Raw genomic sequence first — 14,241 nt, forward strand, 5'->3', positions numbered from 1 at the left:
GGCCCAAGCGTGGAAATCTCATGAGATCATTTGTCTTTGCTACAATTTCTTCGGAAATTTGGAACAAGAAAAGACCAAATTCCAAATAGTCTTACTGGTGATTTTGGATGCAAACTAAAAAGGCAAAGCAGGGAAATTTTAAGACAAACTGTTATTTTTTATTTTTAAGATAAGGTTAAGGAACAGTTTTGTCGGGTTTTTTTCAAGTTATTTTATTTTTAAGAGACGTTATGAGGTTTTTTCCATTACTATAATTATTTGCATGGAAGAGAATAATAAGTTAACAGAATTCTTAAAGGGCAGAGAAAGATCCATTCAGATGCAGACAGGTAAAGGACATTATGTAGCCAAATACAGATAATATTGTATGAAATCACATATTAACTGGAATAAATTGGAATTCATATAAAACTATCATACAATTTTGACAGAATTCTCATAGAAGAAAGCAAGCCTGATAAAATTCTTATCAAAAGCAACAGTGTAGAAACAGCAATAGTAATTTGTCAAAATCTAAATAAGGCAAAGGGCAAAACAAGTCGATGTGAAAAAGCAAGCTGTAAACAACACTTTAAGCAGAATGCTCTTTAATAATTTAAGCAGCCTGGTAATGAGGTGGAGGATTAAAAGAAGCAATAGAAAAATAAAAAGCTGTTTAGAATACTAAGCACTAAGATTGAACAAGTACAAAATCAATTGCATAACAGAGTCGATCTTCCTGTCATATTAGAGATCAAATTACACACTCAGCACTGTTCTTTGATTCTCAAAGGACAGAAGGAGAACTTCCCGCAGGCAAGCAGCAGGTTTTATAATAATTTTCAGTAACGGTATGATATGGCAGAAAAATACTAAGCTATGACTTGTCCGTGCATGTTTCAAATGATTGGCAATGGAGAATATTGAGCAATGACAAAGATATCTTACGCACCAACTTCAAGTTTTACCTCCCACCATCAAAACCAATACTTAAACAATACATAAAATTAACAGGGGCATAGATTTCCTATTCCACCAATGCCTTCGAAAAAGAGAAGTGACCTCATTTATGAACTCTCTCCCTCTTAAAAATACAGAAATCTGGATTTGAGGTTTCCCTTATTTTGTTTGTTCAAATAAAGTTGAATCAAATCTCCACAGAATCTTTACAAAAATCATTTGTGGATCTAGTATATACGAATTTTAGTATGATACGAAAATGGTTGAATGTGGATAAAATTCTCATTTGAAGGAGACATACATCAGAAACAGAACACAGCAGATAATGAGGAAGAGGCTGTCAGCCCATCAGTTACTTAGATCTATTGGACACAACCACTGAAAGGAAAATCTAGTCCAGACAAAATGCTGTAGTTGCCTACATTCATAGTAACAAATCACAAAACCAGATATTTCATGAATTTAAGTGCTATTAAAAAAAAATACTGTATTTGATTTTTTGAAAATCTTTTAAAAGAATTATGAAAGATGACTCTATTCTTAGACGTTCACTTAACTGAAACAAAATCAGTCCGTGAATAAATTCAGTTATCTGCCTGAGAGTGTTTTGTATAGCAAAGCATTTTACTACTATGCACACCTCACCAAAATACACAGTCAATTCCAGTAAAGTGGCAATTTCGTCTACATCTGAAAAAACAGAACATACTTCTGAGAGTACAGACTTGATTTACTGGTGCAGTAAATCAGATTTCTTCAAAAGTAATGCTATTCTATGGAGCTTTATAAGAAGGGATTATTTTTACTTTTTTAATTATATGTACACCCAACTAAACTAATAACATTGAATGCATTTTAGAACTCTAATAACTACATTGTTGTGAAAAATGCAAAAGCAGCCTCTCTTTTGATGGTAGTTGTAAGCAGGTTTTTAAGAGGTAAGCACAGTTCATAGTAAAAATCAACTGCACTTGCAGTACATTTAGGAAACACCCCAGTACTTATATTTCAAACGATAATTTCAACATGCTGCAACTGCAATTTAAAAAAGGAATTAACTTTACAAGTCAATGACTTATAGAAATGAAAAGATACTATCTGACTATTTTCATTGAAAGTAAAGCCTCTATTAATTTCATTAAAAAGTCTTTCATTCACTAAACAAACCATCAACAAAATCTGTTTAGGTATCACCACGTTTGGGAAGTTATTTGATTACTCACTGTGTTAGAGTTATTTGCAACATCTCTGTAATGTGCCTTTATGGAACAGGTATGAAAAATAAGCTCTGTGGCTAAATGATAATTCCTGTGCAAGAAAACCCAATTATTTGCTCATTTGTAGCTGACACTGCACCAACAATTTGCTCCACTGACACTCAGTAATCTAAAAAGAAACCATACAATCAGTGATGCAAAAATGACACCACTGCTGACCCAATGGACTTGAACATACTGAACTGTTTCTTAAGATATCTGGAAAATATTGATTTTTTTTTTTTCCAATTTCACTTAAATTATTTCAGTGTTACTAGCACTATTATCCTGTGCAAAATATCTTTAAAAATACTGGGTCCAAATACACTATGAGGAATGTAACAGTGTTCTGAGCACTTTTGATCCATCTCATGGCTCATTCTCTTTTCAGCTTTGGGTAAATTCAGGCTAATCATCAAACACAGAAGTAAACAATAAGCACTAAAAGAGAAGGAAAGGGAAATAACGAAAGGAGACATGAACAATTGAAACAAGAAGTAAACAAGGAAAGGAGACGGAAGTCTTTGTTTCTTTAAATCCCACCTCCTTTCTGTCCAGACTTTCATATCTTTGCTATATTTCCAGTGTTCAGCTGCATCATCACAACTCCACTGCTCAACTGCGTCAACGGAGAAAACATTCATAAATTCTCCAGTGCAGTAGTATGGTGTTCAGAAGCCAGTTCTGTTATCAAATTAGCTGTCATCTCTCTTCTAAACATAAGGAAGTATCTTTTTCCTAGCTATTCTACAGGAGTTTTAAAATTATTTTCTCAATGTGAATGTTAAAAAGATATGAAGCCATTTATAATGGGCTAAACAAGCATAAATTAGTTTGTAAAGAAGCAGGTTTCCAGGAAGTAATTTTCCCAACTGAAGATTTTGGGGAATTCTTTTTCATATTAAAATCACTGTCCTTGGTTGTCACTTACTGGATCTGAAACCAACAGCACTATCTTCATGCTAATCAGCAGGTCAACATGTTACAAACTTCCTAATGAAAAATTCAAAACTCGACAGAAACACGTCAATGCACTATATAGCTTAACGAACAACGAAACCTACCCAACTCTATAGAAATGCAATTGAATTATCTGGAGGGGTTGGAGAATCATACCTAGAAAAGCAGATGGTGAAACTGTGCCATTGCTCCGTGACACCATGACACTAATCCCAGTCTCAACAAATGGCACTGAAAAGTCAACCACTTCAGAGCGCTCTTCATTAATAGTGAGAGACCCCACAGCCATAACTGCACGATGATATACCACCTGATCCACAAAGAGAAGACACCACCAATATTACTCAGTAGAGAACACCTCATTTCTCCAAAAGAATTAAAAACAAACATTGCTTAGTTCTTACTTAAGAGCTTTTACCTAACAGAACTTACTTCACCAATCATTCCATTCCACACATTATTGACTTTTTTGCCATGTTTCCCATTAGTCACCAAATACAGGTCATATGTGAACTTGACAGTTTTAGACAACTTCTTTAAGATATCGATGCAGAACCCTTTGCAGCACTTCTTTACATTAGTTCCCTCGTTAGTTGAGTTGCTGTCAACAGAGCAGAGAGACATAAACATTTCTACTGGGAAAAATAGAATCACAACAGCAAGATTCAGCATAATGTGAAACAACATTTTGTCATACTTGTGAGTGACCATGTTTTTCTGCATCAATGGAAAAATAATCCACAGGATGCTTTATATGGTGTTTGTAGCTCTTACTAAATGTAATGCAGTTGCTTGGCAAGAGATAAATAGATGATAGTGGTACACTTTGTATGACGTACTCTCTGCTGCAGTATCCAGCCTACTGCGCTTCACTTCTCCATCAAGACATAGTCTCCTTTTACTAATCTCTCTCTTAGGCTTAGATTAAACATTTATTACTTTTACTCTCAAGACATAAGACTACATGCCATTTAGTAATTAGAGAACTCCCCAACATGTAAGCTGTACAAAGGCACAGAAGTTCACCATATTGAAAATGGATGCTGCACCTTTTTCTGCACTTTGAGAAGGTGAATTTCAGGCCATCTTTGAGTGCAAAGATGAGGACTTTTCCTTTATTTTTTTGTGAAATGTTCATTTCATGGCTTCTGGAATTTTCCAGTACAAGTATCTTCAGAAGCCAACACAACATTTTATGGGCTTTGAAAGAATTGAAAACTGAAATAAAAAAAAATTCAGAACCTGACTAAGTAGTGCTATGTGAAAAAAAAAAAAAGTTTCTCTGGTCTTCGGAAGTATGTGCACTACCATTTAGCTGTCTCTGGAATCTTCAGAAACATGCATTATATTCCCTAACATACGCTCAGTAAAAAAATGTTATTACTATATTCAGTTCATAAATACGTAGACTGAAGCACAGAACAGGTGAAACAACACCAATAAACGCATAAGGAGAAATTTTCCACTGATTTCTAATGACTTCTCCAAAGTTACAGAGCAATCAAAGCAGGGGACTTTTCTATAAACTATGTGTCGTGGTGGTATTTTATGCTGGTGTAGTTCATCCTGTACCAAGACATACGTTTTCAAGAGGAGACATTCTTAAATTGTTAAAGACTAATTAAAACAGGCATATTTCAACATAACCGGAAACAATTCAAAGAGCACTCAGTAAAACGATCCAATTTTAAAATGCAATCTTCATTCATGTGACTGAATAGGGCTAATTATATTTTACTTTGAATTTACTATAAACTTACTATCTTGTTAATTCAATGCGACTTACATGTATATAAAACAGAACCTTCCTACTTATTAAAAAGGAAAATGTGCAAACAAGAGCATATTGTGTGGGAAAGGGAAAGATATAAAGGAAATGAAATACAGAAGGAAAAGCAAATATTGGAAGCATGAGGAAAAGAACAGCAAAGTATAAGAAAACAATTATACACTGAAAGAAGTAAGGGAAAGAATGAGAAAGTAGAGGAATGTATTTGCACCCAAAAAAAAAAAAAGAAAGGAATGCTGTATATTTACTTACTTAATTTTGACAAATTTACGACATGGCACGGTGTTTTTTTGGCAACTTTCCATCAAAGGATCCACATCCTCAACAACGACAAAGGGAGCCTCCTCCAGGGTGACAATACTTAAATGGTTATCGTCTGGGTCGCTGTCTGCGAAGGAGCTGTACCGTGGCCAGACAGAGTACTTCAGGCTCAGCGAGTTGTTCTCCCATTTCCCCACCTGAAATGCCGAGACACACAGGCTGCTGATATCTGCTTGCTTGTTTTTGACAAATGAGATCTAATATTAAATGTGCTGGGATACAGGTACAGGAAATTACATTGCAAAGACAGTTGTCTTGGGTTATTGTTATCAAAAACAGTTTAGAACTTTGTAGTAATTGCATGAAGTAAGCAAAAGCACTGTGGTAAAAATAAATAAGGTAATGGTACTTCAAGACGTAACAGCTTTATAAAGACTGGGTGATATCAGTTAGCACTATATATCACCTGGCTATAGCTGCACTGAAATTTGGCATGTATCAGTTCCATTTGAGCCATAACAGCAACCAGATATTCCATTTTTAATCAAGACCAATTTGCAATAAGAAAACAGTTCTCAAAAAAAGAAGAAAAGAAAAAAAAAGAAAAAGAAAACTATCTCCCCGCACACGTACACTTCAAATTGATAACCAAAGTATCATAATATAATCTCTGTATCTTCTCAAAAGGGAAGATTCTTCTATTCCTATAGTTTGAAAAGCCATCGTGAAAGCCTTTACCTCGGGCTCCATCACACCTGAGCCAGGCCAAAGCCTGTTTTCAGTACACACAAGCTGAATTGTGCCTGACTGAGTTCTTATTAAACGTAGCGTATTTTGTTCTGCTTTACTTAAAGCAAACTGTTGGGGGAGTTGCAGAAAGCATACTCCGCTCCACATTAAAATTGTCTATTTATTTACTATTCTAAATTATCCCTTCTAAATTAACCTATATTTCTTTCCACTTCCAGAACACCAGAAATGAGCACGATTTAAATATTTTGAAAACTCTAGCATTTTTTTCCTCAAATTCTGTGTAACTACTTTGTATCCATAAATCTAATTGCATGTTTTATCCGAATAGCGATGACAGATAACATAAATGAGTTAGCAATCCACAAAATTTATAACCTAATGCATTTTAATAATTTTTCTGTTGCTTAAGCTGAAGAAATTACAACATAATCACAAGACTGCTAAAACATTTGTTTTGCAGGAAAATGGCGGGAATTGACAGTACAAGACTTAAAAACTAATCACAAAAATTCCTGAAGAACATGATTTATATCCATTGCTATTTAGGGAAGCATATAAGCACATGCCCTTTGCAGTTTTCTTTCCATCCTGTTTATAAGACAAGATATTTTGCTGAACTTTAACGTAGGAGGCAGAAATGTCAAATCTCTATACAGTTAAATCAGGAAATTCAAAATATCTCAAGGGAATTAGGAATTCACACCTTAATCAATGGGAGCCAGGCACAGGATTTATATTACATACAGTTCTAGTATGAAGTTTAACCACAATACAATGGATGATGAAGCCTTTGTGAGAAAAATAAACATTTCATACACGGAGAAACAAATCTATTTTACTCTGTTTGAGACAGTTATATTGCAAAAATAGTTTAATCATCAGGTTACGTTATATAATTGCATTCACAGCAGAGTCTGTGCTGGTTTACGTTAGGTTACACAGTGTTTTTATATCTATGCCCTAAGCATGCCATGAAGTCAGCCATCTGAAACAGGAAGAATTCCAGCCAGCTCAGTACTTCCGTCCAACAGCAAGGGTGCCAAGTAATGCGATGAATTTCAGAAGTGGAAATGTGCCCGACCGTCTGCCTATTCCCACCAGCAAGAAGGAAGGAAACGTGACTGAGAGTCGGCTGCTTTTGCACATTCAGGACTAAAGAGGTGGCAGCACCTGCCCCTCTAAATCACTCACCGGAGGATCCCGGGAGGAGGCAGCTCTGCCTGACCCTGGAGCACTCCCCTCTGCAAGTCCCCCCGCACTCGCATCACCAACACGTGCACCTACAGGGACGAGCTGCCCACGACAACAGGAGTTCATCTAAACCTATCAAAAGTGTAATGGCTGTTTTGATGCTGTTAACAGAGGAACCATGATACTCTCTCATACTTCAACCGGAGTAACTGCCGTTTTATTGTTCCAAGGAGGATATAACCAGTGATATTTTTAAATGGATGAATTTGTGGAAATGTTAATTTCTTTCGACAGTTGCACCTGTGTTGAAGTGTTACGTGTTGAGTGAATCTCTAATGTTAGCTCAAAATTTTTCTATCTGTTGCATTCCATAGATTTATCTCAATATTTACTCCTCGTAACCTTATTTTTTAAAAAAATAATTAAAAATTAAGACCTTGTGTTGGGTCTTAGGGGCACTCTACTTCCCTGTCCAAAGAGGTGTACTGCTGCAGTCCCAGGGATTCACAATGTCTTCATCTGGGCTTTACATGCTGCACAAATCACGTGTCCATTGCAGGTCTACCCTGCTACCACCAGTACAAAGAGTAAACCACAGTGTCAGAAAGCACAATGAAAAAAAGTGTAAGAGAAAGGTATCAATGTCATGAAGAACAATAGAAAAGCAAAAGGCAGAAAAGCTCTGAGAATCTTGCTGGTGGGCTAAGACTGGCTAATGAGGAAGGGCAGTAATTAGAAAGAGTCTGTAGGTCACTCTTTTTGTTAGGGAAATGTTTCTGTTGGATTTCCTTGTTCTAATTGATAAACGATTAGCACAGGCATTGGATTTGCTCTGCTGCTGATGCTGGACTCATGAGTGAACAGGTTCCATGTTTATTTCGTATTTTGATTTTAAAACAGCTATACCGTTGAGGATTACATGTTGCACTTTTATCATTCTGCTACAGTTTCGAACCATCAAAACACTTTTTTCTTTTTCATTTATTTTAAGTGGAGGGTAAGAATTTAGTTTTATACAATTAAAGCACAAAGTCAAAATATAGGAGGATTTTTATAACTGTATTACAAGCCTTTTAGCTTCTGCAGAACTAATTATAGCATTGTTATTAAGAATATGAATAATATTAATTATTTACACAATGTTTTATATCTTCATGTATTATTTAGTTTTTTTGACATCCTTGTGCAATTGACAGTATCCCTTTTTTACAGGGTGAAGGGTTGAAATGGCACAGAAAAGATGTATAATAAGTAAAATTAAAACATGAGCAGGTTACCATCAAAATAAAGAGAATTTATGAAATTGCATCCATATATTGGTGTTCTGCAGGATCAGCATTTATACCACTTATGGGAATCAGATCTAGTATTAGATCCAGTTGACATACATTCTGAATGCCTTTAAAACTTCCAAATGCTTAGGGAAAAAAACAACAGGTTATAACAACCACAGATGCTCATTTTATTTCAGAACATAAAGAGGTCTGCTTATAAAGTGTAAGAATTTGTGTGCAAACCCAAACGGTAAGTCCTTATTCAACACTGACTGTTAAAGTGGCTTAGCTATGATAACAAAGCAAAACATCTGAGTTAAAAAAAGCACGCAAGTCCTGGTTTCACCTGTGAAGGTCATTATAAATGCTGAAGAATATGAAAAAGTTCATATGTAAAATATGAAAAGTAGAATATGAAAAGTTCAGTTACTGCTCTCAGCAGGAGACAACGGTGATGATATATGAATAAACCATTTTACAGCAAAATAGTACACCAACCTAGACAGCTTCAGAATTCAATTGCCTCCAGTGTTTTGCAGCACTCATTTTCAGAGTGTGCTGCTTCATGATCATTATAGCTACTGATGAAATCAGCTAAACATGGCATCCTCCAACCAAGTCCAAGCATCTAGATTCAAGGTAGAAAGGTCTTCTGTATAACTTAGCATGCTTACCTACTAATATTGGTATCCCTGATACAGATATTCTTTAGGCAATATTTTTTAATTTTAATGACAAATGATTTGAACACTAGGACACATGAATCTACAGGTTGAACTACAAATCTCAACACAGAACAGTAGTGAATGGTAACTCTACATATTCTTAGCAGACAGCAGAAACAATTTTCGTAGTCAGTTTATCAAAGACTAACAGGTCTACAAAAATAAAACAGTAGTAAACTCACATGTAGGACAGAAACACACTGCCTCTACTGTGGAAATGTTATCACTGCAGTGAAGAATTACTATCTCATTCTTTCCCTCTGCAGCCCAAAACTTCCTACTTGTACTTGATCAATCTTAAGAGAACTCTGACATTCAGAAGCTTTTTCTTATCTCCTGACTCTGCAAGCCATCACTGCTTGGAAATGGGTAGCCAGAGCACAATAGGGAGTTAAAATACTACACAGGCCTGCCAGGTTGCCAAAACTATATTTTGATAGGGCGGGCAATAGGTAGAAGAGAACTTTTATGAAGATAGCTTACATTGCCCTAATTTCTTGAAAGAAAATAGTTCAGAAAGTAGGCTTCAAAACATAAAACCATCATTAGAAATATATTTTAAATAGAAGTAAAGATGTTCTAATAAAGACACCACACTTAACAGTTCTGGACTTGCTATCTAGAAATACAGGCTAATTTATCAGAATATGCAGAGATAAATTCGAGGTGAAAGAATTTCGACTACTCTATTATTTTGTTTTGTTTTGTTTAGGTTACTGATTCATAGAACATGAAATTTCAACTTTTTTTTCTCTGAAATAGAATGGAAACATTTTGAAGATTTCAAAACTTTGCGTTGATCAGGATAAACATTTCCTCTAGCTCCTGAAAGCAAGACTGCTGCCTCTGAGAACTCGGCTGAAAGCACAGCTCATGAACAGTAGGCAGCCAGAGACACATTCCAGCTGCATCAAGAAGAACCTCAGGTATATGAGTTGGTGTGGCAGGCCCAGTCATGCTGAATTTAAAATGAAGCCAATATAAGAAAAACATTTATACTTGGCGTAGCCAGTCCCTAATGACAGGAAATTTAGCTGTAGAATAATAGAATCATTTAGGTTGGAAAAGACCCTTAAGATCATCAAATCCAAGCACTTCTTCCAGTCTCTCTGTTCTTCTTCCTCCTATTCCTTCTTTTACTACATTTCACCCCTTTCCTCCTCCTCTTCCTCTTTTTCTTCCAGCTTTTATTTCTTTTATTCTTTTGCTAAACGATTCCTTCCTCTTGCTTTTGTTCATCTTTGTTCTTTCTCTTTCCTCTTTCACCTTCCTTGTGCTTCCCCCTGTTCCTCTTTTCCTGTCTCCTTCTCATTCAGTTCCTCCTCCTTTTCTTCAAACTCTTCCTACTGTTCTTGCCTCCTGTTGTCTTTCCCTCCTCCTCTCGCCTCCTGTCACCTTCTCCTATGCCTCCTGCTGTCCCCAACTCCTCCTCTTCCTGTAGATGAATCAGTGCAGTTTGCTCAGTCTTACCTGCATCCCTTTCCTCACCTATGCCTTGCCTCTTTCCTGGAAGATTAAGAATATTCAAGATCCCCATCAATCCCCATTTTGCTGTAACACACAGTCATCTTCACCTGCAACCGTGTGCTGTTACAAAATCTCATGTGCTGAAGAATCATTTCCTTAGCACCTCTAGGCATACGTAGAACATGGGAAAAATATAGCTATTTTTGTAAAATGTGTTAGGTAAAATCTCTTTTCCATTCAGCTAAAATGACTTTTTAAAAATGACAATCATTTAATAGAGCATTAAATAAAGTACAGGAAGAACGTTTAGACTTCTGGATTACGCAACCTGAAAGATGAAACTACTGAATAGTTCAAAGACAGGTCTGAAAATTTGATTTATGCTCCAACCTTAAACCCAATTAACTACATTTAGTTACAGTTTATAGCACATCAAACAATGGAGAAGACAATTGCATGCTTAGAGTGTAAAGAGCACAAAAGTATGTCTAGAAAGAGAGCTCTCCTGCTTCGACCTCCTAAGAATGCAATTAACATTACTAGAGAAATTAAAAGTGAAAATCAGCTGATTCTCAACATATACAATGAAATACCTGTGCTGCCAGATTAAAAAATGGAAGGGGAAGGTAAAACTGCATTAAGAAATATTTTAAAGTCATAAACACAGTAGTGTGCATTTGTGCATTCCACACACTCTCCTGTGTGGAAATGCCACAAAATATCCAGACATTTATGATAAATTTCTGTCATTTCTAGTCAGACCAATCATGATGTGATACCAGAGAAATACAAATGTCCCTCACTTGAAAAAAGGGCAATAGTGTAATTTTTGGGAAAGATCCTACCTCAAATTATAAAAATCCTTATTTATGGCCAAAAGGACTTTAAAAATACAGTTTCAATAACAAATCAAACCCTTGATTCACTATTGTAGGTGCAAAACCCAGCTTCATGTATGGACTTGCACATTCCTTCCTATCTTCTCCATCTTGATACGCAGCCTGGAATATTCCCTTTGGTTTAATCTCTACAGGATACAAGAAGGAAAGCAGAAAGTAGCTGAGAACATGGAAGACCTTGTTCGACGTTGGATTGAATTAACAATTATGCGATCCTCGTCTCATCCACTCTTGTCTAAAGCACCTTACAAACTCACTGTATTACATACAGGGTTGGACTACCTCATGCATGCCTATTTAGTTTCTGAAGATTGTAGTGAGGAGAGTGATAATGAAGAATTTGGTGTGTTTCTGTGTAACAGCTAGATAAATACAGCTGGCCTAAGACAGACAGACAACTTGCAAAGTTATGCACTGCTGTACCTCAGAGAGACCCCTCTCCCACTGCACCCTAAAGCAATCTCTAAATAATATGAGGATGATTGACATAAGCCTAATCACACACCCTCACAGAGACCACTGAATGAGAGAAAAAGAGCAAGGCCAGATCCTGAGCAGAGAAAGAAAAGAGCAGAGTATGTTCTCCCTTGCGTGCCAAAGCTGGCACAGAAAGAAAGTCTGTCACACCGGCATATCGCACGGAAAACAAACAAATAACTCGGTCCTATCACCCTCTTCCCAGCAGATGGGAGCTGTACACAAGACACAGTCATCATCCTTTTGTAAGAAGGAATGTTACATAACAACATGGGCACTAAATGCACTCCCAGGACTACACGACTAAACCTCTGAAAAGAGAAAAATTTTCAGGGATGTTCTTTCTACGTTAAACACACATGCATATCTCACTTTTGTGAAGAAGTTAATGCTCAGCAAATGCAAAATCTAACTGATCTTGCTTTATAGAAAAATTATTTATTACTTTTATTTCATCACACTTTCCCACGTACAAGGAAGAGCTACTGTGGCAAGTTTTAAGTCCATAACTAGAAAGCATAAATTGAGTTTGTCGGGTTAGCAATAACAGGCAGTTGCGGAACAAAGCACTGCAGCAAAACCCTTCCTCCAGAACCAGCATCTGTTGTGCACCTGCTGCTGCAAACCTTCGTGCTGCTCCGCGTTTCTGAAGGTCTGTATTTCACAATGGCGGTCTAAATTTAAACAAAAAGTATGATGCAAGCATATTCATGTCTTATTAATAGGGAGTGGTTTACAGTACACCACAGTCCTGGGTGGTTTGAAGATGTCCATTTAAAGACTTTGAAGTTTTCAAAATTTGCTGCAAAATCTCATGTGGGGTATGCAAATGTATCGCTCGTCCCTCATGGCTGCTCCCTACGCTGCCAGGAAGGCTCCGACACTGCGACCAGCCGGGCTCGAAGGAAAACAGTGCCCAGAGCGAACATAAACAAATGGGAAGAAAGAAAAGCTACCACCTCCTGCAGCCTCATTTTTCAATACAGAATTAGTAATTAGCACTTACCAAATCCTCAGTGGTTGGTATAGTTTTGGTACTGGGAAATGTCCCAAATAACTCTACGTAGCATGAGTTCACACTCGTGCCTGAGAAGCCGTTTTATAAGTTGATCGTGTCATTAGAAAGGAAAAGCTAAACAAACTGACAGCCCCTTCCTCAACCTCCCAGTGAGGGAACACTTGTTGTCATCCTCTGCACCCAGTGAAGATCTTGCAGCTCTCCAGAAGCATCCAGATGGCCGTACCTTTACCTTCAGAGAGGAAGAACTGCTCTGAAAGTCTTCCTACACTTTAATTTCCTTTCTAATATTAGCTGTGAAGAACATGAGCAAAACACACTTCATCACTCCTGTCCACAGTAGCTGTGATTCCTTTACAGCAGTAGAGAGGAGGGAATCATCCTCCTTGGGAACACAGGATTTAAGAAATGCCGCATAATAATTGGTGCAATTCAAACAATTCAGTACAGTGAAGGTCAAAGGAAAGGCCTTAAGGCTGAGCAAAAGCTCACTGATACAGAAACAATATGCAATTTGCACTCGACAGTAAGTGTCAGCACAGGCATATTCACATACACTAAATACACTAAGCAACAAGGATGGAACAAAGAAAACGACAACAGATGTTGAAGAGCACACTGTCCCTGCAACGGGCAGAGATAATGCATCGTGTTGGGCCGCAGAGCTACTGACAAAAGCTATACCAGCAAATGGATGACTAGATAAAGCAATTTCATCTGTTCTAGTTAAAATACATGCATTTCTTCACAACTTTTAGGGAATGTCTATCATGAGGCATCAGGATCCTTCAGCTGTCATGACTCCTGCTCTGAAATCAGTTACTACCCTGTACCACCTCAGTGACTTTTTGTTATCACAGTACTCAGACAAAAAGTTGTCAGAAATCTGACCGAGTGTTAGGTTTTTCAGTTCTTGCCCAGTGAAGTTTGAGCTAGACCGTCAGATATGATGGCCCTCTGTTCTCGGCTACGTGACGGTGGATGTTAGTAGCCAGATGGAGCTCTCTGTGAAGACCTTGGTTCATTTATTCCAGGCAGGAATCACGCACCCTCTGCCCACTCATTCCTACTTAGATACAAATGTGTACAGCCTCACACAGAGCTGGTAAGTCTGGCATATGCTAGCTAATCAGAGCAAAATCAAGCTCTACATTAAATTCCACAGTAATAGGAAGTTAGAGATGATTGGTTACATTTAGAATAAAACTGGATGTAAGTAATGGTTCTTGCAA

The 14,241-nt window shown here is 37.1% G+C and overlaps 1 protein-coding gene across 1 annotated transcript in view; it reads right to left on the minus strand.

Annotated features, from left to right (window-relative positions):
* The window catches only part of GRIN2A (glutamate ionotropic receptor NMDA type subunit 2A), a 174,004-nt gene that overhangs the window by 43,785 nt on the left and 115,978 nt on the right, over window positions 1-14,241 (minus strand). Inside the window, exons 4-6 of the mRNA XM_086622012.1 lie at window positions 5,197-5,402; window positions 3,588-3,756; window positions 3,312-3,465 (exon numbers count right to left, since the gene is read on the minus strand). Coding sequence (XP_086478138.1) covers window positions 3,312-3,465; window positions 3,588-3,756; window positions 5,197-5,402 — 529 coding nt within the window. The remainder of the gene's footprint in view (window positions 1-3,311; window positions 3,466-3,587; window positions 3,757-5,196; window positions 5,403-14,241) is intronic.

This window comes from Tauraco erythrolophus, chromosome 17 (genome assembly GCF_009769465.1).
Source record: "Tauraco erythrolophus isolate bTauEry1 chromosome 17, bTauEry1.pri, whole genome shotgun sequence".
Classification (NCBI taxonomy): Eukaryota; Metazoa; Chordata; class Aves; order Musophagiformes; family Musophagidae; genus Tauraco; species Tauraco erythrolophus.